Below are 26679 nucleotides of genomic sequence, written 5' to 3'. Positions count from 1 at the left end.
TATAATGTAAATACAGCTTAATACCATTTGTGTTTTTAAAAAACATGCAGACAGTCCTCTGTATATCAGTAGGTAGGTAGACATAGGTAAATAAATTGAAAGAGTCTAGAACAATCAATTTCAGCCTTGTCTGTGGCAAGGGAATTCTGGTATTTAATCTTTATAAAAACAGTGGACAAATGAAGTATTCAGAGGGAAATTGATAGCATTGTGAAAGTGTATAGTAGAAAAGAAGATCTAAAAATCACTTGTCTAAGCTTCCATCTTAGGAAACTTGACAAAGAAGAGCAAATTAAATCTGAAGTAAGCAGAAGAAAAAACGATAAAAATCATAGCAGAAGTCAGTGAAGTTGAAAACAAGAAATCAGTGAAGAAAATCAACAAAAACCGGTTCTTTGATAATAGATTTTATACGTCAGTTTTATTTTATCAATAAAATCGATGAGCCTCTAGTCAGGCTAGCTGAAAGAAGGGAGCATGGACACAGATGATTCGTACTGGAAAGGAAAGAAAGGATACTGCTACAGATCAGGGACATTAAAAAGATCATTAAGGAATACCATGAACAACTCTGTGCCTCCAGATGTGATGACCTATAAGAAATGGACCAATTCCTTGTAGTTTAGATACAATCTGCCAGAACTTACACCAGAAGTAGACAATTTGAATAAGCTTATATCAATTAAAGAAATTGAATCAGTAATTAATAACCCAGAAGACTGAGGTTTGGCTATGGCTTTTTATGTACAACACCAAAGGAGAAGCTGGATTTCATTAAAATTCACATTTTCTGCTGTGAGAAAGACCCTGTCCAGAGAATGAAAAGACAAGCCACAGATTATAGAAATATTTGGAAAAGATGTATGTGATAAAGAACTGTTAACCAAAATATACAAGGAATTTAATCTTAAACTCAACAGTAAGAAAACCAACGACCCAATTTAAGAATTGGTCAAAGTTCTTAATAGATAACACAGAAGGTATATACATGGTAAACATGAAAAGATGCTTCACCTCAGGGAAATGCCAATTAAAGCAACAGTGAGATACCACTACAGGCCTTTTAGAATGGCCAAAGTCCAAAACACTGACACCACCAAATTGTGCCAAGGATGATGAGCAACAGGAGCTCTTATTCATCACTGATGGAGATGCAGAAATGGTACAGCCACTTTGAAAGAAAGTTCGGCGGTTTCTTACAAAACTAAATATAACTCTTCCCATATGATCCAGCATTTGTGTTCCTTGGTATTTGTCCAAAGCGGTTAAACACTTAGGTCCACCCAGAAACCTGTAGAAAGGTGTATAGCAGCTTGATTCATAATTGCCAAAACTTGAAAGTAACCAAGATGTCCTTCTGCATTTGAATGGGTAATGAAACTGTGGTACGTAGAGATGATGGGATATTCTTCAGCACTAAAAAGAAGGGTGCTGTCAAGCCATGAGAAGACATGGAGGAGACTTAAATGCAAATGTCCGAGGGAAAGAAGCCAATCTGAAAAGGCTACCTACTATATTCTACGTATATGACATTCTAGAAAAGGCTAAATTACAGAAACGGTGGAAAGGTCAGTGGTTGCCAGTGGTTAAGGGGAGTAGGTGGAGCACAGAGGATCCTTAGGGCACTGAAACCACTCTGTATGATATTATAGTACTGGATCCAAAGTCACCAAGTGTACAGGAGTGAACCCTGTTAACTGTGGACTTAGGGTGATAATAATTCTCCAGAGAGAGTAGATTCATCACTTGTAACAAAGGTACCACACTGTCAGGGGATGTTTTATGATGGATGTGGTTATGCATATTTGGGGGCAAAGATGGTATATGGGAAATCTCTACCTTCCTCTCAACTTTGCTGTGAACTGCTCTTAAAAAAAAGAAAAAAAGCGTTGAAAAAATAGTGAAAGAAGGGCATATCGCTTAAAATTAATTTTATAGAAAACATAGTTAAATGAAGGGACAGTATCAAGAACACTACAAACTAAAATACAGGTAAAACTTAGAAAAATATACATGAGTTTTTATGTAGAAAATTAGGAAAATTATTATGTAGTAAATATGAAAATTAATAAAATTATAAACCTCATAGGTGAAAGTCTGAATAGCTAGAAAAAAGATTTCATGTTCTGTAAGGAAAGATATTGGAAAGTTACTTCCTTAAAAATGAACAAATGTAGTATAGTTTTGTTTTGTTTTTAAGATTTTATTATTTATTTGACACAGAGAAACACACAGCCAGAGAAGGAACACAAGCAGGGGGAGTGGGAGAGGGAGAACAGGCTTCCCAGAGCAGGGATCCCGATGTGGGGCTCGATCGCAGGACCCTGGGATCGTGACCCGAACAGAAGGCAAATGAATAACAACTGAGCAACACAGGAGCCCCCGAACGTAATATAATTTTAATCAAAGTCCCAGTAGGACTTTTGGGAGATATTTATAAGCTTAATTTGAAAGGGTAAATGTGTAAGAAGCAGAGAGAACTTTTTAAAAAGAAGTAAGGGTAATGTAGGAACCTTACCCTATCAGCTATCAAATGCAGCAAAAGCTTATTTTAGTCCAAGGTGGTGGTGTTGCAGTGTCCTGACAGACCAATGGACCAGATTAGAATATTCAGCATCAGCATGTTTGTTAATGTCATTTTTTGTGAATTCTAAGAGAGTTTTTCAGTTTTAACATTTTTGACCACAGGATTAATTTTACAATTAATGTAAACCATGATGTTCAGCATTTTCTCCTTCCTTCTTTGTATAAGACACATGATGGGGCATCTTAAAATCTGTGACATCTTGGATTGAATGAAATATTATGAAATCAAGTATATACACACGGACTTCTATATACTCACACACAAAATGAGACCCACTCAAAAACCCCTCCCAAGTTTTACAGTAGAGTCTTATGTGCAGCAATGATATTTGTCTTTCTTAGGCACTTTCTGACTCCTTTAACACTACATACAATGCAAATGGATTGCATAGTGAAGTTACAACTATTGGAAAATATGCAGGATTTCATGAAGTCTGAGAATGATGTTGGAGAAGTATTTAATTTATCCACTGCCTTTGGCATATAAGAATCTAGTTTTCTTTTTCAAGCTAAAATCCCTGTCAAGACTTTTCTTCAGAATTTATTATGAAATTTTGGTCTTTGTTTTAAATATATTCACTTAAAGTGTCCTGTGTGTAATGTCAGTTACCCTCAGAAGCAGAAATATCCTACTTATTGTACAGGTGGTATTTCAACACAAGAGCGTAGTGGGGCATCTGGATGGGAACAGTCAGTTAAGCGTTTGACTCTTGGTCTTGGCTCAGTTCGTGATCTCGAGGTCATGAGATCGAGCCCCACTTTGGGCTCTGTTCTCAGAATGGAGTGTACTTAAGATTCACTTCTCCCTTTGCCTCTCCCCCCTGCTCGTGCTTGCTTGAGTGCACTCTCTTTCTCTCTAAAATTAATCTTAAAAACAACAACAACAACAACAACAACAAAAACCTTGACTCAGTGGGAGAGTGTAGTATCAAAAAACTGATGGGACAAAGACTCTCTTTGCTGCACAAGGTAATAACTTGGATTCTGCCTGATGAACATAGATTTCAAATAGATGAAATTTCTGAGCACGATAAAAATAAAAATTCCAGAAGAAAATATAGGAAAATAGTTTTTAGAAATCCCAAAGTCTTAAAGCATGCTCTCTCCATAGAAGTGATATTGTCCCTGAGGGGACATAAATGGATTCATAGGAGGTGAGTAAAGGCTGAACTGCTAGAATGTTTATGACCCTCCAAAGGACCTCTGTATACATCAACAGATCTATGGTATATTTGTGATATTGAAGTTTCATGGGGAGGGAGGCAATTAAAGAAAAAGATGTCTAGCGAGGCTCACTTAGTAGGGGTGATAGTGAGAAACAGCCAATAAACCATGCTCTAGAGAAAAGTGACAGATTCTACAGTATGCATATATTTTAAACTTCTTGACTATGAAAGACACTGGAAACCAAAGTAAAAGGTGGGTGACAAAGGATTTCAACACATTAAGGCTGTCTGTGTTTGTCTCACATACCCTCCCCATGGGGGGGTAAAAAAAAGATAAAGGACCTCATTCCTTTAAAAAAAAAAAATGCTTTCTCTAAAAAAAAATTTTTTTAAGAAGTGAGTGTTAGATTGGGAGAAAAGAGTTTTCAACTTCTGTAATTGACAGAGGAGTGTACCTTTAACATATTGAAGTTCCCACAAATGGTTAACCAAGAAACAACAGTAGAAATAAGGGCAAAGGATGTGGAGTCAGGTTTGGTTTATTTACTACAGTGAGTCCATTCCTCAGTTTGTTTGGTGTTTATTAGATGTGAATGACCATCTGTATTTCAAAAGGAATTACACATAACACCTTGTGGGGGCCCTTCTGTTTTAGACATTGGAGTTCTAAGAGGTGTGTTACCACAGAGTTGGATCAAATAATGTGGCATGGAAAAATCCATTTAGTCTTTTCTTTGTTATTTTATGCCTTTTCCTAATTTCCTGAATGTATGACATCATTGACTTTATCAGCGTCCCTTTTTAAGAATATGGAGTGTGTTGTATTTTTAGCCAAACCTAAATTCTTTGTTCTAACAAGATGATTTTTTGCTATTTTATGTGTGTTTATTTAAAACAAGTTCTAGAAATTCTCATGATGAACTGCACAGGAATATTTTATCAGTTATGAACAGTTTTATGTTAATGAGTGTGAAATATTAAATATCCTAAATAGTTTCCAGCATGTTAAACATGCTGAACCAAATACTAAAATTCCAAATATTAACGCTGTTTTGTCATTAAAAGTTAATCAGAATTGTAGACATGTCTCCTAACTTCAGTTAAATATACCTATAAATTTTTATTTTTGCTTATTTTCATTTCGCTTTTTATTAGCAATCCAGTGGGGAGAAGATGGCCGTCCATTTCATTTTCTCTTTTATACCGGCAAACAGTCGTATTATTCATTAATGCATGTAAGTATATTACATCGATGATTAATAATATGAACTGTAAGCTTAAGTGACTGTAGCAGAGATCTTGCTTGGCTTCAGGATTTACCTAGTATGTTTCAGACTGAGCAAAATTAAGATCTCTAGAGGTAAGGCAGTATGTCGAAAGACTTTATATCTTACTAACCATTTTTGCTAAAGGTAAATAAACACCATAGAATTTATATCTGAATGTCTGGTTTTAAAATGCTGGTATTTAAAAATTGAGATCATTTTTTGGAGGTGGGTGCTCCGCTCAGTCATAAGGCATGCACGTGCGTGGAGGGTAAGGCTGCTGTCAGGGGCTGTAAAGCATTTGCCATGGGCAAATTGTTGTCTGTACTTTTTGTTTATCCTATACAGTTTTTGCCTTTCAGAGGCGAATGCAGCATTATGAGTCTAGAATTTGTGCCCTCCAAAGACCTAAGAAATGGTTTTATTACATGTTGACTTGCAACTGCGTTTGAGTGTACCGGGAGCAGGTTTTTCTCGTTGTTGTTTCAGTGCTCTGAGTGTCTGATAGCATGCAAATTTGGGGGTTCCCTAGGGTATTACGAATAAAATGGCTAGCTGCTAATACCCAGTTTTGGACAACAGAACCTATCTTGCTTTAAGAACATGGTGTCAAGTTTTATTTTCTTCATTATACGGTTTTTAAAAAATTGCAAAAACATGCACCGGGCTTCCCCGGCCTCAGTCAGCTTTCAGGTTGCTTGAATCCCAGGCACACATTCACTCGGCTTTTTTAGAACTCTCTGGTGTTTATTTGTGCTCCACAAACCCAAAGGACAAAATCCCCACTTGTCAGGTACATTTATTTCTTGGGGAAAAAAAAGAAAACCTTCTTTTCGCTTTTTGTTGACCTTGGGCAAATGAGCTTCTTGCCCTGGCAGAAATGAAATGAATGATAAATGTAGAGTGTGTCTTTGCTGACTAATGGAGCTGCGGCTGGCTCTCCGCCGAGCCTCCCCCGCAGCCCGAGGCTGCCCGAGGACTCCTGCTGTTCATTTAAATAGGTATGTCAAATCTGCCTCCAAACACCGCTGGTTTGATCTGTGGTAATATTTGTGAAGGTTCCATATGGACTTGAGCCCCCTGCAGTGCTAAGAAATAATGTACAACGCTTCATGGTGCAGACGCAAATTTTCTCTGAAAAGGGATGCAATGCTGCGTTTTAGCTGTCGGAGGGGATGATGGAGCTGACGCGCTAGGCCTGTCAACTTGTTACACGGATGGGTTGCACGCAGCGAAGCTGTGGAAAATCTGTGCCTTTTAACTTTTCTACTTAATCACGGTTGTAGCATTGCCTTTAGACTGTATGCTACATTAATTCTCTTCCTGCCTTCTGCCTTTCATCCCGAGTTTCACGGAAAAAAGTAAAGTATGCAGGTCTTGTAGGGGAGCCTTATCAAACAGCTGTCAGCTGACAAGCCATTTGCATTTGTTTGGGCTGAAACTGAGCAACCCAAGGGCAAGATATTTTGTTGCATTCCATCATAATGAAGAAATTACACATTGTAGAAGGGTCCTAACATCGGTTTGGGTTGGTTTCTGTGTTTTAGGAAGGTACTGCTCAAGAAAACGGTCGGTTTCACTACCGTAGTCTGACTGAAGATGTCAAATTACAACTGATTAATAAAGGGTTTTCTTTTGTTGTTGTTGTTTTGTTCTGAGTAATACAGTTTCTGTTACATAGATCTGAGTTCTTCAGGCTTTTCTGTTCTAGTTCAACTCTGTAGTTTAGGTCTGTTCATTGTGTCGGGTGTTTTGACTCCCCAGGCAGTGTGGGGCTTAGCATTTGCTGTAGTGCTTATGGGAACAGTTTGCATGTATGAATGACAGATTGTTTGGTTTGACCTGAGTGTTTTAATTCAAATCATTAATAAAATCTTACGTTTCTAAATCAACTTTTTATGGACTCTTAAAGTAAATGTATGCGTGGAAAAAAAGGACAAATGCTTTCCTAAATCTGCGCCCATCAGCTTCCTGTATGGCCGATGCTCTTAACAGCTTGTGGTCGTGCCAGCCTCGTTTCCTAGATGGTGCAGGTTGATCACCCTCCTAGAGACCCTCTGCTACTCTGAAGCACTGTGACTAAATATCCACTGGTCACTTTACAGAAGTGGTTTTGTAGGGAAGCCAGGCATCGGGTATAAAGAAAAAAAGGATAAAACTTGAAACTGCTTCATGTGTTGGCTCACTCCTTTGTTCTGCCTCCTCTTGGGGTGGGGAGGGCGGTGAGGATGCCATTCGATTCTGTGGGAGAGTGATCCCACTGCAACAAGGAGTCGACCCCCAAAGACTGTGGCAGGCCTTAAACACTTGGAAGTGTATCTTTGCCGTTGCCATTTCTTTTGATACAGGTTCTTACCATGTGACACCGTAAAAAGACCCTAAGGCAAACTAGGTTTTCTGGTTAGCTAACTGTAATTTTGTGAGGCATGGCAGTCGTGGGCCAAGCTTTTTGACAAACAAACAAAAAACCTCATGGGTCTCAAATATGTGTGCAGTTCTGGCCAGGAGACCTTTCTGACATCAGTTAACCTTTTTGTCTTCTGTAATAATGCCAGTTCCTCTTTTTGGTATTTAGTCACTGTTGGTGTAGTAGGCTTATGTATTACCTCACAGCAACTAATACAAGAGAGTCCCTGTGTGGCTTATAGTTAAGGATAACCTCCAGTGCTTTAGTGAACACTGTTTCCAATTGGCCTGTCATCAGTCCATCCGGTCTTCGTGGAGAAGCAGGGAGGTTTTTGAGGGAAGATGAGGACGAGAAGAAAGAAGCAATTTATTGTTCCTGCCCAGATGTGAAGTATGATAGGAAAGCGTGAAGTGGAGTGGAGGAAACGTGCTGATCCGTAGCGGTCTCAGCTTTTGTAAATGTGTTACTTTCCAAAGGTTGTTGCCCCCCTTCCTTGGGATTGCCTTTCTCCTATGGATATAATATATGTCTTCAGATTCCTGGGAAAGTCAGTATAAACCCACTTATTTTACACTGTAGTGGATGTGGGATACATATGTAATGTAAAAAGTATAGGACTGAACAAACAAGTAGTGTCTTAAGGAGTACAAAATAGTTTAAGTAAAAAGAAGTAAGAGACTTAAGAAGTTTCTCAGAAGGTCCTTGAGTACTGAAAAGGGAGCTCCACGCTTGATGGCATTGGCTCATCTGTCTTTTCTCACCAGAAATGGATGGCTTTCCATTTCCTTAATGGCCATATGATGAGTAGAACTTGTATACTTCTCAGACATGATTTAGAGTTTGAGTTTAGGGTTTCAGGAGCAGAAGGAATGAACAGAGGGAGAAGAAGAGAAGTTTCCTGCAACAACTGAGCCGAAGTGTAAAGGAAAGGGAAGACTTTTTAAAGAGGATAAAGGTATGTGTGCACTAAAGAAAATGCTATGCCATGGTGCAGCTGAGCTGTGAATAGCCTTGGTCTAGATGAGGGAGAAAGCCATGTGTGCACAGTCAAGGGACAGGGTGGAAGGGTGGTCTGTCTGCCCTTGGGGCCTGCCAGTCTGGCGGGGGCAGGGGGGTGGCTCCCCTTGCCCACAGCAGCTGGAGCCTGGTTTTACCCATGAGCAAGACATTTACAACCTGGACAGCCATGGCTGAGTTTGGGTAAAGCCTTTACTTGTAGGAAAAATGTTAATTCAGGTTTACTCATTAATATATACACATTCTTGAAAAATTTTAAATTCACTCACTATAAGCAAATTGAAAATTATTTAAAATTCATTACGGGAAGGGATTATTTGACTCCAAAGTGGAAACCTTTTATAAAATTTGATTCATTTAGTCTGGGCTTGTCTACTGCAGCCTTTCCCAAAGTTTGCTAAGAAACACAGTTAATAAAATATTCTTCATGACAAAGGTTCTGCCATGAAGTGAGTTTGGCAGTGCTGCCCCTTGAGTCCTGGGAAACTCCATCAGGAGCTACGGGATAGCATTATAAAGTGTGGCAGTAAAGAAGCCTGTTGCGGTAACCTACTGCTGCTCAAACATTGAGTCACGGAACCTTTGCTGCCCGGAGCCCCTATTAATGTTCCATGAGACCAGTGCTTGGAAAAGGCCGTACAGACATTTAAGAAATCAGTTATCAAATACCTTGGGCATTTGCTGACATTTCACACAAACTCCCTCACCCCAATTTCTGTGATACAGTTGTGCATCTCTTTTTGATGCAGTTTTTACTGCACCAGGAGTTGAGCTTCTTAAATCTATAAGCCTCATTTATATTTTAGGATTCACTTTATAGTAAACAGTGGAATATTTTCAAAGGATTTCTGTAAATTGAAGGAATTACATGGCCACAGATGAAATCTGTTCCCAAAAAAGTTGGAAGTTAAGGAATAAATAGATCATTATATATTATTTAAACTACTCTGCTGAAGTGAAAAGAAAAAGGTTAAAATTTGAAAGAAAACCAAGTAATTCTAATCCTGATAACTTATGCATAAATGGGATTCATTTGCCTTTTGAAAGAAGCCTGGCTTATTTAGAAATTATCTGGTTTATTTTAAATGACTTAAGTAACCGTCTGTGTTCATAAAGCACGAGAACAACAGCCCTAGAAGTGACTTCACTATGTGAAGATCCCAGACTTCAAGAAACAAAAGTCCTGGGACTTAGTGCCACAGAACTCTTACGTAGTTTGCATCATCTTTGTAACCTTGTGGTGAATATTTAAAATCTCTGATTTCGTGCCCTTATCTTTTAAAAATGGAGTTAAAACAGTGATCCTTCTCTAAATGAGGTATTATGAAATAACTCCTTAAAACTGTGCAGAGTGCTGATTTTTAAAAAGCTGCAGGGTGGTGGTGACATTTCTGCCTGCTCTGTTAAGGCTATATATGCAGTGTATTGTATTCACAAAGTGATAGCAAAGGGTGTGTGATATGTCACTTGAAACATTAGATAAATAGCAGTAACTGTGATAAATGAATTCCGTATTATGTTTATTTCATTTTATTTCATTTATATGCCAGTAGCCAAAAATTGGGATGATTGCTACTTAGGAAATCTGATTTTCTGTGATTTTTTTTTTTTTTCCACAAATGCATATTTTAAGTCCATTACTTTCCTCTTACTTAACTAGTATCTAAGAGGATAGTTACTGTCAGTTCACTGTTGTATGTTTTGGGTATCATTTGGGTATCATAGACTTCTATACCACCCCCACAAGAAATTTTATTTGTTTACCCTTCCTAAAATTGGAATTTCTACATGATTAACCTAGCCAAAACAGATTTGAGAAGGATACTAAAAAATCATATTGCTCATGCTCTTGGAAGGATTTCGTTTAAGCATCCCTTTTCTGCAACCTGAGCATCTGGTATTTTCAAATTAGGCACCTTCTAAATTTGACTCATACATTATGGAAATCTGATGACATGAGGGGTGGATAGGCTTGCTTTGATTTTATGAAATATTAATCATAGCTGTGATTAATGATTCAGCATTTCACATCTGGGTTATTCCTGTCATATTTGAAAATTATACTATTAAATACTGTATATAAACTTAGTATGGGTGGGGTCACGCTAATTCTCTAGTGTCCTTTAAAAATTAAGTGGAAACTTAACAATATACCAGAAGCTACCAGTGATAATCTGTGATGCTGACAGTTCCTGACATATTTTATACCCTCTGGGATTTTTTGATGCAGGTTAGTACACATCTCTTCAGGGAGCTAAAGCTATAGACTCTACTTTCCAGAGAGCTGTTGTCTCTAACAGATAGAATCTCTAGAGTGGTCTTATTATATAGAAGAGAAAGAATAAATAGAAATGGTCCACCAGTAAAAGTGTTTCCATTGTTAGACTCTTGAATGCCATCCCTCCCCCTGCTGTCATTTCTTGACCATTACCATGGGTCAGGCACTGAGCTAAATACTGATGCATGTTTTCCTATTTAAAGAAATGTATGAATTATGTAGTTCGATGGATTACAACCATCAAAGTGTAAGCATCTGCTGTAAGTGAATTTACCATGTTTGAAATTTGACATGTACTGGTTTTGGCTGGTTTTCTCATAGTACACATTTTTTCTGATTATCTCACTTGCACTATTGACAAGTGATTATGGAGCTAAATATAACCATGGAAGGTAATGGCACAGTGGAAAAAAAAAATGTGAAGAAGAGCATGGACTTAAAGTTGGTCCAGAGTCATTGGAAAATGATGATTACTTTAGCAGTCCACAAGTGACTCAAAATTTGATGATGAGGCAGGTTCATTATTATTACTGTTTTCATAGTTGCTGTAGTTATTCCAGAAATTAACAGCCTTACAAACCAGAGAAGGCATCTTATTACTGTTGGTGGTGTTCTCTAGGATTTGGTTTGTTTGTTTGTTTGTTTGTTTGGCTGGCTGGATTTGAAAGATACTACATCTCTGGCTTCCGTACCCTCAGAACGTCCAGATTCGAGCGGACCAGAGAGACCTGTTCTGTTCCCCAGATCCCCAAGGTGTAGCAGTGTGGCTGGGCCCGGCCTGCCAACAGCCTGGGGCCAGGTGTACAGAGAGATGCAGTGTGCGTGGAGTCTGTCTACTTCTTGTGGGTTCTTGTTTCTTCCTTTATTTTACCTGGTCAGAGCATTTGAGAATTCCTTTCTAGAAACAGGTGTACAGAATTTTTTTCGATACAGTATCCAGTTGGGGTCACAACCCAGTACCTTAGCTTTCTAAAATGAGTTATAAGTCAAATGAGACTTACCAGTTCTTGGGAGATAAATTACACAGCTAGTCAAATGAGGCTTACCAATTCTTTGGAGATAAATTGTAGAGTTTTAAGTTGAGTAGCAGGTATACATATTACATGTGGATGGTTCACATTCATTTTTGCTTTCTTGGGGGTAGACTGTTGTAGTTCTGTTGCCACAGGCAATGGATTTGTACTATGGATATAGCTGTAGAGACTGTTACACTTAATAATGAACAAGAGAATAGAATTAACTGAATTTTTCCCTTTGTTATGTTATGTTGTACTAGGCTCCTGGTACGTCTAGTGTTTAGATCCAAAAGTCAGTGTATGTAACTTGGAGTCATTAAAACAGATCAGTGGGCCCACCCCAGAGGTTCCTCATCTGAAAGTCTGGGTTGGGGCCTGAGAAATTACGGTTCTAACCAGTTCTACTCTTGTGCTGCTGCTGCTTCCCTGGGAACTGACCTTTGCAGTTACCGAACTGGTGATGGTTTCACTTTGTTTGAGATCCCCATGTACGCAGTTAATGTATGCATGCTCGTACAGACAGAGACCTGTGCAGAGACACTTTCCATTTTTTTAGAGCAAACTTCTTGAGCAACCTTGTGAATTTTACGGCAGCTTAATCAGAGCCCACAAGAAGTTGCCCTTCCAAAATCTGCAATTACTAAGACTGGGATATGGATTGACATGTCTACAGTAACTGGTTGTATCTTCATTATTGGACAGTAGCTGGTGATATTGGAAGGTGACATGATCAGCAAGGGTAAAAATGTCATTTATATCATCTCTGGCTCATCCTTTGAAAATGTTACTATGAGGTATCAGTGTGGTAGATTATGTTAAATCGTAAGTGAATACACACATACTGCATGTGAGTCCTCAGTGAACACTTGTTCAGTCAAAAAACTAGGAGACAACTTGCATGATTCTACTTTTGTAAACTGATTTCCTGGAAAATATTTTATTGATACTGTTCATTGCCAGATTATTGCATTTTACAAGTTCTACCAAAATGGCAGTTTCCCCCTGATTATATTAAAAGTTAACAAGTGACATACATTTACAAGACTTTGTTGGGAAGTAAATTAATGGAAAGAAATCAAATAATAAAACAAATATAATAGAAAACTTTTTAAGATATAGACTAACATGGTGAGGACTTAAATATTATATAAATACTGAATATTAGATAAGTAGTTCAGCTGTAAATACCATAACTTTGCTGGTTAATTCCCTGAATTTAAAGTGCATATTGCTGTATAAATTTAACAGGATAATTTTTTGTCCTGTTTGTGGAACTTAAAGAAAAATAGTTTGTAGCTTTCTTTTGTGCTTACCAACCTCACTGGAGTTTTTTTTTTTAATAGAGTTCTTTATAGAGTAAATATCTTACAGAATTATTTAAAAATCGGTTAATGTATGCTATTGTGTATTATACTAAATTCTCATTGAAATTACACCACTGTCCTTTAGTTTGAGAAACAGTATAATTAAAAAGTATTTTCAGTATTATTTGCTGTGCAGCCAGATTCTGTGAGGAGGTCCCTTCTGAACTGAGGAATGCTCACAGGGAAAATATGAAATAGAAGTCATAATGTACCAGAACTCTTATTTTAGCGCATGTATTTTATTTGCCACAGGAAGCATATGGAAAGCTACTAGAAGCAGAAAAACGTCAGAGTCAGTTGCAAGCCAAAGGTCTATTTTCAGAAAAAACTGAAACCAAGTAAGTTCTTCTCTTGCATTAGAATACATGAAAATTTTGAATGAAAAACATGCCACTTATCATTGGTGGTATTTAGTATTTAGGCATACTTAAAGCTTACAAGTGTGTTCCCTGTTTCAGCATTAATCATTAAACTTAGGGGTCAAAATAACAGGTGAGTTTTTTGTGAGTTTTTGGGAGGAAGTAGATGTAACTGCTGTTATTTTTATCTTCATTCCAGATTTATGAATTAAATGGCACTTATATTTGAAGATGAGGTCTTCAGAATTTTTGTTTATATAGCTGTGTATTTACTAAAATGCCAAAAACAAGGCCTATAAATGTTAAGATTTGGACTTCCATTGGACAGACAGGGATAGGATAGATCTGTCAGCTGGGTGATTTTGGGCTGCTGCTTCACTTACTACTTCTTTTTTTTTTTTTTAGATTTTATTTATTTGGCAGAGAGAGATCACAAGTAGGCAGAGAGGCGAGTAGAGAGAGAGGGGGAGGAGGAAATAGGCTCCCTGCCTAGCAGAGAGCCTGATGCGGGACTTGATCCCAGGACCCTGAGATCATCACCTGAGCCGAAGACAGAGGCTCAACCCACTGAGCCACCCAGGCAGCCCCCACTTACTACTTCTTATGCAGAAGACACAAGTCTTCAAGAATCCCTTTTCAAAATTGTACACACGACCGCTAGCTCTTTACTTGGACTTGATGATTACTTTATTCCACAGGCAGGCCAACTCTGTGTCCATTGCTTCTCCTTTGAGGTAAATAGTGAAAAATAAGTGCAGTGTTAATTTTTAAGAAACCTGGTATCTTGGTGTATCAGATGAGTTCCACAAGAGCATGTTTAAGTCCTCCAGCAAAACATTTGCTAGACTGGGTGTCTTTTTTAAAGTAGAGTGAGGGAATGAAATAACACTTCTCAAAAATAGTTCACTTGGGTGAAATTTTAATGCTCTGGAATACAAAAATTTGTTTCCCAATCAAGAATTGCTACTACATGTGGGATCTTTTGTGATAGAACTCTAATTGCATGGTTAATTTAAAAGAGAATATATGTGATATTTTAACAGAGACCTGATTGGCAGCAGATGGCTGATTAAGGAGGAACTAGAAGAAATGTTAGTGGAAAAACTATCAGATCAAGATGTGAGTAATTAATCTTTTAAATTTAAGGGGACCTTGTACAGTAAGAATGTAGACAATTGCTGTATTTAGGATCTCACAGCAATGTTTCTCAGGGGCAGGTGTTCGTTAAGACAGTTCCCTTTCTGAAACATATTTATAGTCATTTTCTGCCATGGGGCCTTATTGCGGTCAGGAAGGTGACATGCCTGCTGTCCAGATCCTCCTATCCACAAGTGCCCTTGTAGTCCTCTGCCAGCGGTTCTTGGGAAACGTGGCAGGTGTCATTTTTCATCTCCTTCAGTAAAGCAGAGAGCTAATTTTACAAGCTAATAATGACAAGTGTAAGGAGTTATCACAGGTTAAGTAGAAAAAGAAGGGAGCACATGGTTGCCTTTGTGCAGTTTGCCGCTCCCTGGCCTACTTGTGTGTAGTTTCTAAAAGGGCGGTATTTTTCATCTTGGAATCTGCGAAACCACCTATGTCAGAATCACTTAAATGAAGCCAGAAAACTGATTAGAAAATGCAGTTTCCTAAGATTCAGCCCTCGCTCAGAATTTCCAGGGGTGTCACCCAGGAATTCATATTTTTAACCAGCTCCCCAGGTGAGTCTTCTACCCTATAAAGTTTGGGCTTTAGGTTTTAATTGGAGTGCTCTTTTGCTAAGTGCTCTAATATGTGCCAGTATTATCTGAGGAAATTTGATGGTTTTAAATATGTTGATGTGCTAAATTTAGATTATTTGTAGAATATTTGAGTGTAAGTTTCATAAATTGTTCCAAGAAGGCTTTTTCCTTCCATGGCACTGGCTAACATTGTTAGTACCTTGCCACCCATGTTGATTCTAAGTCATGTATTTAAATTGCTCTTTTTCTCGTTTAACATATTGGAGAAATTAATGATTTGGAAATGTTGCAATTTGCTTAACAAGGTGTCAGGCATTTGTTGAGTGGTAGATCTGGAGTTAATTTCTAATATCCTAACTGCCAAGTCACTATTGCTGCATTTGGATCTAACTGAAAAATCTCTCTTTGCTTCTTCATTTAGTGTATCATTTCATTGTTTCCTGTGTTTTTTGGTTGCTTTGATTTATTTTTTTTTTAAATAATGCAAGTTTGGCTTTTGTTTCTTGGTTCTGTTTTTCCATTTTGAAAACATCCCAAGGACTTTTTTCAGAGGTGTGCAACTGGGAAAACAAAACAAATATATGCATTTTCTGTATATACACGTAATGATATGTATATATCTCTTATGCATAGACAGTAGATGCGTAGATGATAGTCTGCTATACTTTTGGGGTACTGGATAGCAGAAGAAATCCTGAAGCTGCTGGCTGGTATCAAGATGAGGAAGGTAGGGACTTCTTCCCCCAGCGCATTAGAAAGGCCGTGCCAGACTTGTAGCTACCCCTCTGTATGCTCATGGTCAGTGTGCAGTAGAATTGAGAGAACCGCTGAGAGCAGAGGGCACAGGCCTGGAAATGGAGGGAAAGAACAGAGCTGTGTCAGTCCAGGAACCGCAGGTGGCGAAGTCTGTCACCCTTACCTAGAAAATTCCCCTTTTTTATTGTGACAGCATGGGAAGCAGTAATTGAAGCAATCTTTTTAAACTTACTGTTGAGATTTCTCCATGTTTCAGGTTATTAATGGCAGATGTTCATGATAAAGTCAGAGGCGACAGAGGCATATGATTTTTAGGGTCGACAGAAACACAAATAAGGTTATCAAAAATTGGGTCTCACACTCCACATTAACTAAGGATCTCGAGTATTAGTTGTCTCCTTCTGCATAAACACTTTAGAATGATTACTCTGGCGTCTAATTTTAAGGGGTTAATACCAAGTTGTTTACTTTCTAATCACATGTTCGAGAACTATTAAAAAAAACGCACAGAGTAGCAGCGATAATTTATTTCAAGAGGTTGCCCTTTAAGTCAAGTATCTCTTGAATTTTTAAATAGCTTGATTGTTCGGTTTTAAAGGAAATCATAAACATTAAAGTAACACAGCTTGAACAGCTAAAGATATATTTGCCAAATGTATTATGAAATATAATTTAAGAGGGGCATTTTCTCGAAATCAAAACTCTCCCCATTTTACTATACATAACTGGAAATTATTTTTAAACCTCCTCTTGATCCAGCTAATAAAAGAGTAGAAATTACACTTGAAGATCATCTAAATATTTTTTGAAAATGAATTTAAACCTCAATTTCATGTAATTATAATACAGAGAAACTGATTTTTCTTTGCTTGGTAAGTCTCTTTTGTTTCTCAAAAGAAAAGATTGGGCACTGAGGGCTACACGGGGAGGCGCGGTGTCTGCATGCTGTGTTTTAAAAGCAGCATGAAGGTGCGGGAGTGTCATCCTGTCAAAATTCATCAGGAAAAGCAACATTGGAAAGATCAGGTATACAAAAATAGAAAAAATTTAGCAAATGCAATTACACTTGCATCTTCTAATGAATTTTGATTTTATTGTCTGCAGTATGCACAGTTCATTCGGCTGCTAGAAAGGTTATTGACACTGCACTGTGGTGCCGAAGAAGAATTTGTACAGAGATTCCGTAGGAGTGTAACTATTCAATCAAAAAAACACCTGATTGAACCTGTGCAGTATGACGAGCAAGGAATGGCCTTCAGCACCAGCGAAGGTAATGACATTCTGTGGGGAGAAAATAAATTTCGTGAAAACTGAGAAACGACAATTATTTTTACTTGCTATCACTCCCTGGTATTCAGTTGATTCATTTGGTTTTTTTGGTGTTTTGTTTTTGTTTTTTTGCTACTGCTACATTGGATATTCTAATTCTTAAGACTGTTGAAGTTTCAAAAATCTGAACCTTCTCATGTCCCAAGAAAAAATGTGGATGCGTACCTACCCCATCATGTTAACACTTTTTATTTTTACAGATTTATATGAAATCTTTTTATTTTCACATTTTCAACTACCAGAAACAAAAACTGTTTGTAGTAAAGGTTTCCCCTGTAAAATGCTCAGGGAACCTGCTTATCAGATACCAAAACTATGAGACCTGAAAACTTGAGGCCATCAACCTCGCATGTTCCTTGGAGCCACGCAGACATTCATTCTGACACAGCTCTTAAGGCCTGGCCTAATAAATAATAAACCTTCAACTCTTCCTTTGGCACTTCAAAGAAATGGGACCTTTGCTGGGGATTCTTTTCATTTCTACCAGTTATATTGTATCATACTACTCATATTTTGTTTTAAGTTCTGTGATTAGATATATCCTTATTATCAAAGAAGACCACTGTAAATTGGTTGTTTTTCTAAAGTAAGGTTAATAAATATGAATTACTTCATCACTTGTTGAAACTAATTTTAAATGATTATGGTATTCCTAAAATAGAGTTGAGGAACAAAATTACCCCATAGTAAGCTCTATTACATTGATTATGGTGTAGTTTGCCTGTTTTATTTTTGTTTGACTTGTAATACTCGTAGAACTTTCCTACATATAGTGTAATAGTATATTGTCCTTCTGGGGAAGAAAATCTAATGTCATTTTACCTATCTCAGAACATTCGCCTTGAAGATTTTTACTAATAGAAATTTTATATTTACAAAGGTAAAAGAAAGAGCGCAAAAGCAGAAGCAGTTGTTTATGAGCATGGAAGTGGAAGAATAAAAGTAAATGGAATTGATTACCTGCTTTATTTTCCAGTGACACAAGACAGGTTTGTTTCTCGTTTTGCGTTTGCGTTTTGTCTTTATATTTATTAAAAAGGCTTGTGATTTTCTGATTATATATTTCTGAATGATGTAATTAATTTAAATCAAACTAGCTAGAGGGAAGCTGTCACTATCTTTTTTATGCCATTTACCAGATTTTGAAAAGGCCTCTGTAGAATTCCTCATTAATTGAATCTTCCTGTCTCCATCAGATCCTACTGGAAGTTGAGTATTTTAGATGTATCTTTTTGTCTGAAATGCAGACTGAGCCAAAATGAGAGGAGAATCGAGTCCCACCTTCTGTTTCCCTAGCTGGAGGGCATATGTGCACAAAGCAACACAAACCAACCTTGGCCCTTAACAGCATAAATACCAGAAAAAATCTGCTTTATCACTCTGAATTTTTTTCCTACTCAGAGGAAACTGATTACATATTGAGCAAGCAAAGAAACCTGACGTTGATGTGTTAAAATAAGAGCTCATCAGGCTTTGCTTTAGTTCCCGGTGCCAAATATGGCAGTTTTATTTTTTGAGCTTTGTATCCCGTGGAGAAATAGACATTAATCATAAATAAGTATTACAATTCATGTCCTCTAAATATGCTCATCTTCGATCTCTGTGAATCACTATCTAAAGGCCTCTTTTGGAGACGGTTATTATTTTTCTAGTAGTTACTGTCATTATCCACAAGTAACACAAGTTCTGCATGATTAGGCCCACCTCCATAATCTTCCTGTTTCCTGAATGTGTAGTGCACTATTTAGGGTGAAAAGGGGCAAAAGCTCTGCTGATCTCAGTGCTTATGTAAGGAAAAGAGGACGCTGTTAATGTCGTGGAAGTTTCTGGACTGAATAATGACTTTGGGAAATGTATGTTTATTTCATTGGTATATGTGTCTGCGTCGAGGAGTAACCCACTCTATCTCCATTCAAATGAAGTAGACTAATTCTTCCATCCTTCTCACAGAGAGAGGGGTAGAGGAAGCTCTTCTTTCCCTTAAAAGCCAGAGAGAGGCCCGGAACGTCAGCACAGAAAACTGCTTGGGGAAATGGCATTTGACCAGTTAGTCTGCTTTCAGATATAACTCCTGATGATTTAACCATAAATCTCAGTTATGGCTTGATCTCATCATTCAGTGGTATCCTTAGAACGTATTTTCCAATTTGAATTCAGCAGGCATTTATTGAGGACTGTTGGTGTATACCATCTTGTGAAGTTGTGAAGACAGAGCTATTTAGGATATTATATCATTCATCAAGAGACTTCCTCTCTGACTGGGAAGCCTAAGTCAAGAGTCTTGGCAGAAATGGGCACCAGGACCGTCTCATCATGTTAAAGTGGTTGTAGGGATTGGGCATGGCTATCAAGTGATCTCGCTTCTAGTTCTGTCTTCTAGCGTAGGAGAGTTGGACTTGATCTCTCCAGTGCTCACCTGTAAGTCAGCTGGATGACTAGCTAGCTGTCTTTGCAGAGTCCTTTCTTCAGGCTCTTTGCACAAATAGATCATTGGGAATGAACGTTGACTGTGTTGCCTTCCCAGTGTTATCAGAAAATTCTTGTTCATTCATTCCTTCCTTCACTTATACAACAGACATTTATTACTAAGTGCCCAGTACTGTGGAATACAAAGATTAATAACCCTTCTGATTTGGAAAGGCCTTTGCTCTGTCAGCCAACCACTAATGCAACTCTTGATCATCTGTCCCAAAGAAATATGTTCCTCACACAGCACTAGCCATGTAATAAGGGAGATAAGGTTAGCATTCTCAGCAATTGAAGAAAAATCAAAAAGATCATGCATTTGTACATATGCTGAATTATAAGCTTTTGAATTGGTGCCATAAGGAGTTCTGTTCCGAGTGGATAGAAATGAGATTGTTTTATATTTTTTTTCAAAATAACTTTGAGTAGATAATAAAGAGCAAAATAGATCTGATTTTTTAAAGTTAGGATTCCATTGGAGACGCCCGAGAGCAGAGGAAGACTGTTTTTGCACAGATTTGTTTGCAGTCCAGATTAGTTAAATCAATAGCTATATACAGTCATCTTCAATTGTTATCCTTTGGATCACACTTACATATAAATTTTCTTCCTCAGTGTGCACCGACTTCCCAACTGTCCAGACCCTTCTGGGTGGTCTGTCTTACCTTGACCCCTGGCTCAGTCACTCTAGTGTATCTGGAGTAGATTAGAGAATGTGTTTTTTCTGAATTTGTCACTATTTCTTTATATAAGCATTTGTTAGGGAATCTTAGAATTTTAGGAATTAACACAGGTAAGTTTTTAAGCTCCCAAACAAGTGGGTGACCAGAACTGCTCAGTAATGTCACTTATATCACTAACCATTTACTTGTGTCAGACAACCCAGAAACCCCCACACACTCGTCCACATGGCAATCTCATAGATTCGGTCTTGGCCTGTCTTGCCCTGCTAGAAAAGTGGAATGGTGGAATTACTTTATCAGTCTCTAATTTTCTTTAGTTATTGTGATTTTATGGCTACTAGAACAGTTCTGTTTTTTATAAAATTCCTATTTTTTATTTGGTTTGCTTTATTAAAAAAAAACAGTGTGGATTTATGTAGTTTCGAGCCTGTGTTTGTTGTCATTTCATCCCTGTTAAAACAGCATCCCTGTTGCAGATTCTCATTAACCGTGGAAGGTTCTTGTTCAGAGAGAAGGTTCTGTCCATCTGTAGCTTGAGGAGTAACACTTGAATGTCCTTTCCGTATCTTTCAGCATCACTGTGGTATAATAAGCTTTTTTATTCAGGGCCTAGAAAGCTACACTGTCAGAAAAAGCAAGTCCGTGCACAACAAATCGGCTTTTCCTAAATCTTCATTAGAGATATTAGGGCAAAATAGCAAGATCAACGTACGTGACAGAGACAGTGGTGACTGGACCAGGGACATAAATAGTGTTCAACAGACACTTGCTGGTTGAGCAAGAGAAGGTCTGGTGCCACGTTCTCTCTGAATTCCACTGTCCACTCCTGGGGTGCCTGCAGGGCCCAGCCAGGCATGGACTGCCGAGGGCAGTGGACTGGCTGGCACTGTGTCGCCTGGCCCTGCCACTTCAGGAACCAGTCATAGGAAGAGGTGTTTTGGGGGTGGGGAGGGGGAGGAGTTGAATGTGGTTCTAATAACTACACAAAGCACGTCAGGATGTGTCCTACATCACACAGGTATGTAATGGGACAGTTGGTTTAGTGACTGTAACTGGCATTCGATAACTTATCACCGAATCCAGGGAGATGCCGCTGATTAGTGGAATTTCCCAGCTCTGAGACTTCTTTACAAGATTATTTTCAAGCTTTGCATGGTTCTCATGAGAGAAAAGGGTTCAACTGTGAGAGGGTGTGTATTGCTCTATCCAGGAAGAAGACGACGACATGTGGCTGTCTGCAGAGCTTTCTCGACGTCAGAAACACCAGGAGGTGTTTCTGTTAGGGGTGACTGAAGCAGGCACACCGGTGTGCCTGATACGCTTTCTGTGAATGTTGACAGTGCGAGTAGCGGAGAACACAACTATCTCGATAGTGAGCTGCCTTTGCTTGCGATGTGTTCCAGAGAACAGTTGATGTTCCCCTTCCACTTCCTCGATCGACTTGGAAAACACGACACGACCTGTATGGTCTCGGGCGGTGGGCGGTCATCCCAGGCTGGAGCCATACGTCTGGCGGTGGCCAGAGCCTTGTGCAGTTTTGTCACCGAGGAAGAGGTCGAATGGATGAGACAAGGTAGGAGCTGCGGAGAGGGTGGTTGTCTCCACCCTGTCTGGGAGTGCTCGCTGGTTCCCGCGCCAGTTCCCCAAAATCAGAAAAGATTCCATTAACTACATGGGCCTGCCCTTGGCTGGCTTCCCTTCTCTATGTTCCAGAGCCGTACCTGCGCTTTTCCGTGCTGGGCTCTGTGAGGGGAATTTGAATTAGGAAAAGAAACAGAGCCCTCCCAACATCAGGGAAGCTTTCCTTTGCCTCCTCGGCCTAGCCACTGAGCCAGGGTCCGAGCGCCGCTCTGTGGTGGTGGATAACAGACGGGTCAGTGACTGTTTTTGTTTCATCACAGGACTTGTGTTAGATGTGATGATGAAGCCCATACTGTAGCTTTCCAACATTTTTGGAGATTTCCTTTTTTCCACTGTGATATGACTGAGTACTGGGTGACTCTGTCACCTCGCCACAAGTACAAGCGTCCGCGGCGCGGGAAAGGACAGGCCATCAGTTCGCTCGTTAGGGCGCTGCTTTCAACACTTCTGATGCAGCCTGTCTTCGGACCATTGGCCAGCGGGAGAGAACACTGGGGGCACTACTAACCAGCTGTGTGGCCCGGGCGAGTCACCGAGCCACTGGGCCATGCAGCGCCTCTCTGGGCAAGGAAGAAGGCCGGTCTCCTCCCGCATGAGCTGCTGCACTGTAGAGGCGCCACTTCCAGCTTAGGCTGCTTGACTCCTGAAGTGTCTAAAAACCCATTCGCTTATAAACAATTCGCTGTTTTGTAGGGTTCATGTCTGGTCATTCTAGTAACTTGTAGGACCTTATTTCATAATTCTGCCAGGTTGACCTAGTGGGCATACTGAAAAGTAATAAAGCATTATTACTTACAATTCAAACTGGAATTTAGACAGGTCTTGTCTGCATTTTGTCCAAAATATTTATTCTATGCCCTTTTTATTAAAGACAAGTAAATGCAAAAACTTAGGGGTATATAACAAGTGGTTGAAATTTGCCTTTGCTTTCCTCCCATTCAAATACTCCTAATAAGATACCCACAGCTTGTCTACAGGGAGGAGAAGTGCTTAGTGTAAAGAGTAAAAAAAAGAAGCAAAACTATGGTCTGTTTACATATTTATCAATGCATCGTAAGAGCTTTCTCATCACTGCTATTCTTGAAATCTGTGGTTCTGGCCACCTCAGGGGCATGTTACTCGGGGCGTCTGCTGAGAGAAACTCATCACTTGCCTAGAAATCATATTCACTCTTTGTGGTTAGGAGAGTGAACGCTTCTAGAAGTTTGTTAAGTCATACTGTATATGTATGTTTGTATATTCATGTTCTTAAGTCTACAGTGTCCACCTACTTCCTCTTACTTTGCTGTATAGTGTCTTTTTCTGCTTCTGGTCTGTGTTAGAACTTTCACATCAGTAATAATAAGCAGGCAGTATCAGTGCAGTCATAGTGAATAGTGACCGTGCACCCAAGAGCAGACTTCTCTTTAGTGGAACGGCTTAAAAAACCTACAGGGAGCCATAGGCCTCCTAGGAGAAGAACAGACTCAAATGATGTACCTGGTGTTGGTCTCTGAAATGGGGGAACCATCCTAAAAGAGTGAGAGCAAACTGCTGTCCTGACGCTTACACCGGGCTGGTAAATTATTACAGGTCTGCTTGCTTTCCTGCTAGGCAGCGTGCATTTTCCATGGTTCATAAAGACTTCTCTTTCTCCACCGCAGCTGGACTGCTGACTGCCGATCCACGTGTCCGAGAACGGAAGAAGCCAGGCCAAGAGGGAGCCCGCAGAAAGTTTACCTGGAAGAAGCGCTAAGTGTTCTTTCACGGGCAAGGAGAGGAAACGCCGTGTATATGTGCCTGGCATGCGGCAGACATACAATAAATATTTGCTGGCTGGTATGAGGGCAACACTATCAGGCATTTGAGTTGGGAGAGGATTTATTTTTAAATGCTATTTTGTAAAGGTTACCTTGTAAACATAATTTTTAAAAAATATTTAACTTCATTCTGCTTTATTTTTTAAACTTTCTCAGAAGGTAGTTTTTTAGAAGCATGATTCATAGAATCTTGGCATATTAGATCTGAAAGGAACATTCAACAGCATATAGTCAACTGAGTAATCTCAGTTTGCGGATGAGAAGGCCCAGCCTCCAAAACGAAGGGACCTGAGAGCTACACTGCTAACTTAATGAAAGAACTCATTTCTCCTGATTCTCTTGTTTTCCCCTACAGCCATTGTTACAACATGAGAGGTGAGAATGCTTGTTGAGAATGAGGTCGGTTGTGGGAGTCTGTCAGGAGCCAGAAAGGGCTGAACTGCCGAGTGTCCCAAGGAGCAGCCTAAGACAACAGGCTCCGGCAGCCACTACTCTACTGTTTGTAGGAGTTCGGCTCTGAGAGGCTACATACATACGTGTGGTATTGTCTACTCCAGCTTACTTCCCCAAACACAGTGCCCTCCAGGTTGGATACAGGCTTTCAGCTAGATGATGACTTAGTTCTGAGGATCTAAGGTGGTGATTATGGTGTGTGATTCTGTATTCTATAATGGAAATTTGCCTAGTAGATCTGAAGCACTATCACCAAAAAAAAAAAAAAAAAAAAAAAGTGTTGGGGGGTAACTAGGAGGTGATGGGTGGGTTAATAAACTGGATGGTAGGAACCTTTCACAACCCATGGATACATACAAGTAGTCCCCCCCACCCCATCCACAGGTATACATCCCAAGGCCCCCAGTGGACTCCTGAAACCACAGATAGTACTGAACCTGATATAGGACAGGTTTTCTTCTTCTATCCATGAATATCTATGATAAAGTTTAATTTATATATAAGGCATAGTAAGAAATTAACAACAATAATTAGTAATCAAATAGAACAGTTGTAACAGTATACTGTAATAAAAGTTATGTGAATGTGGTAGCTCTCAGAATACCCTGTTGTCCTGTACTCACCCTCCTCATGGTGGTGTGAGATGGTGAACTGCCCACAGGGAGGAGGTGAGGTAAGGGGAAGGATGTGAGCCCTGGGGCACAGCATTAGGCCCCTTCCAACCCTCTGACGATCCAGCAGGGGGAGCAGTATTTGCTTGCAGACTCTGGTTGACCTTGGGTATCTGAAAGTACAGACGGGCCGGGGAGTAGGGGACAGGTGGGGACTACTGCAGATCAGATCATCACATTGTACATTTTAAATACATTACAACTTTGTGCGTTCTACCTCAGTAAAGCTGGAAAGGTAAGCCAGGTGAAATTAACAGTGAAGCCTGCACCGCTTCCTGCTGTAGCATAAGCAAGATGCTGAACCTGGGGGAGCGCTCCCCCAGCCCATGGAGGGCTCAGCAGAGGTGCCTGTGGAAGGAGATGCGGAGGCTCTGAAGGAAGGTGGGTAGGCCAGGAGTTCACAGAGGCAGAACAGCAAGGGGAGGACCCAGGTGGCAAGTTCTAGACTGCAGGTTGCCCAGAGACTGCCACACCCTGGCTGTTTGCAGGGTAGGGGTGGGGAGGGCTGCGTCCCTGGGGTGGGCTCTGTGATCGCCTCCATTGGGTCGGAAAGACCATAGACAGGTGTCTGCCCACAGCTGGACTCCTCGGTCAGAGCTAAGTATTAAATTGAAGAGTTTGTTACAGGGTTTCAAAAGTTATTTAATATAAGAAACTTGGATTTTAACTTTGTTTTAATTTTGCAATAGGTTTTTTGGGGGGGGGGGGAAGGTAATTGGTGACAGGTGCCTTAAATCCATTTTAATATAGTTTTAATAAAAACAATACTTCAAAAATTAGATCCTTGATGTTCAGTTGTCCTTTCTCTAGGACAACTGATTTCTTAGTAAGTTTGTTTTTTAAAATGCGTACATACACTGGAAATCCTTACACCATACGGTAATCCGAGGAAAACGAGGGCATAGGCACCCCCACATTGTACCCAGTGCATTGTTCATCTCGGATGGCATCGTAGGCAACGTGCTCAGGTTCTCTACAGCATTCTTTGTGGAGTTGGGGCAGTTTCTGTTCCGCTTCTGTCAGAGCGTGCTGTCACCTCGACGAGCAGGAACTGAGGAGCAGTCCCGCCATTGTGTGGCACGGGTCCGCTGAGGTCTCGGCAAGCACCCGCCAGTGCTTCTCGTGGAGGAGACATCTGGGGGATGGGGATGACCAGGGTGCTGGTGCAGGGAAGCCAGTAACAGAGCCACGGGCCAGGGCCCTAGAGGACAGGAGACTTGGCTGAGACAGGAGCAAGGGCAGGTGGCGGCAGTGCAGACCCCGGCAACAGGAGAAAGACAGGCGGAAAGCAAGTCCACGGGTGTTTGGGGTGGTGGGGGGCACAGCAGGCGGGGGTGCTGCTGCTGTGGAGGGTGCGGTGCAGGTTTGGGGCGACCTGGGACATCACAGAGCAGTGTCTGCGCTTGCTGCCCACGGGGCATGCCTGAGCCTGGTATCTCTCCTTCAAGGAAATAGCCATGAAGATTGAGATTAGAACAAGGATTTCAAACTATAAGCAACATGACTCTGAAAATTTTAACTGTTAGGTAAGATCATAACAAACAGTACAGTTGACTTTTTTTTTTTTTTTTTAAAGATTTTATTTATTTGACAGAGATCACAAGTAGACAGAGAGGCAGCCAAAGAGAGAAAGAAGAAGCAGGCTTCCTGCTGAGCAGAGAGCCCGATGTGAGGCTCGATCCCAGGACCCTGGAATCATGAC

At 39.9% G+C, this 26679-nt stretch overlaps 1 protein-coding gene across 1 annotated transcript in view; it reads left to right on the top strand.

Annotated features, from left to right (window-relative positions):
* Nucleotides 1-24897, top strand: part of MRPS9 (mitochondrial ribosomal protein S9) — a 65020-nt gene extending 40123 nt beyond the window's left edge. The window contains exons 5-11 of the mRNA XM_004764378.3: nucleotides 4908-4987; nucleotides 13352-13437; nucleotides 14502-14577; nucleotides 17040-17205; nucleotides 18145-18253; nucleotides 21817-21986; nucleotides 23698-24897. Coding sequence (XP_004764435.1) covers nucleotides 4908-4987; nucleotides 13352-13437; nucleotides 14502-14577; nucleotides 17040-17205; nucleotides 18145-18253; nucleotides 21817-21986; nucleotides 23698-23789 — 779 coding nt within the window. The 3' untranslated portion in view covers nucleotides 23790-24897. The remainder of the gene's footprint in view (nucleotides 1-4907; nucleotides 4988-13351; nucleotides 13438-14501; nucleotides 14578-17039; nucleotides 17206-18144; nucleotides 18254-21816; nucleotides 21987-23697) is intronic.
* The last annotated feature ends 1782 nt before the right edge of the window (nucleotides 24898-26679 follow it).

Source organism: Mustela putorius, unplaced genomic scaffold (assembly GCF_011764305.1).
Source record: "Mustela putorius furo isolate JIRA1106 unplaced genomic scaffold, ASM1176430v1.1 tig00000224_pilon_pilon_pilon, whole genome shotgun sequence".
Classification (NCBI taxonomy): domain Eukaryota; kingdom Metazoa; phylum Chordata; class Mammalia; order Carnivora; family Mustelidae; genus Mustela; species Mustela putorius.
The sequence above is the reverse complement of the archived record's forward strand: the minus strand, read 5'-3'. Positions and strand labels throughout refer to the sequence as shown.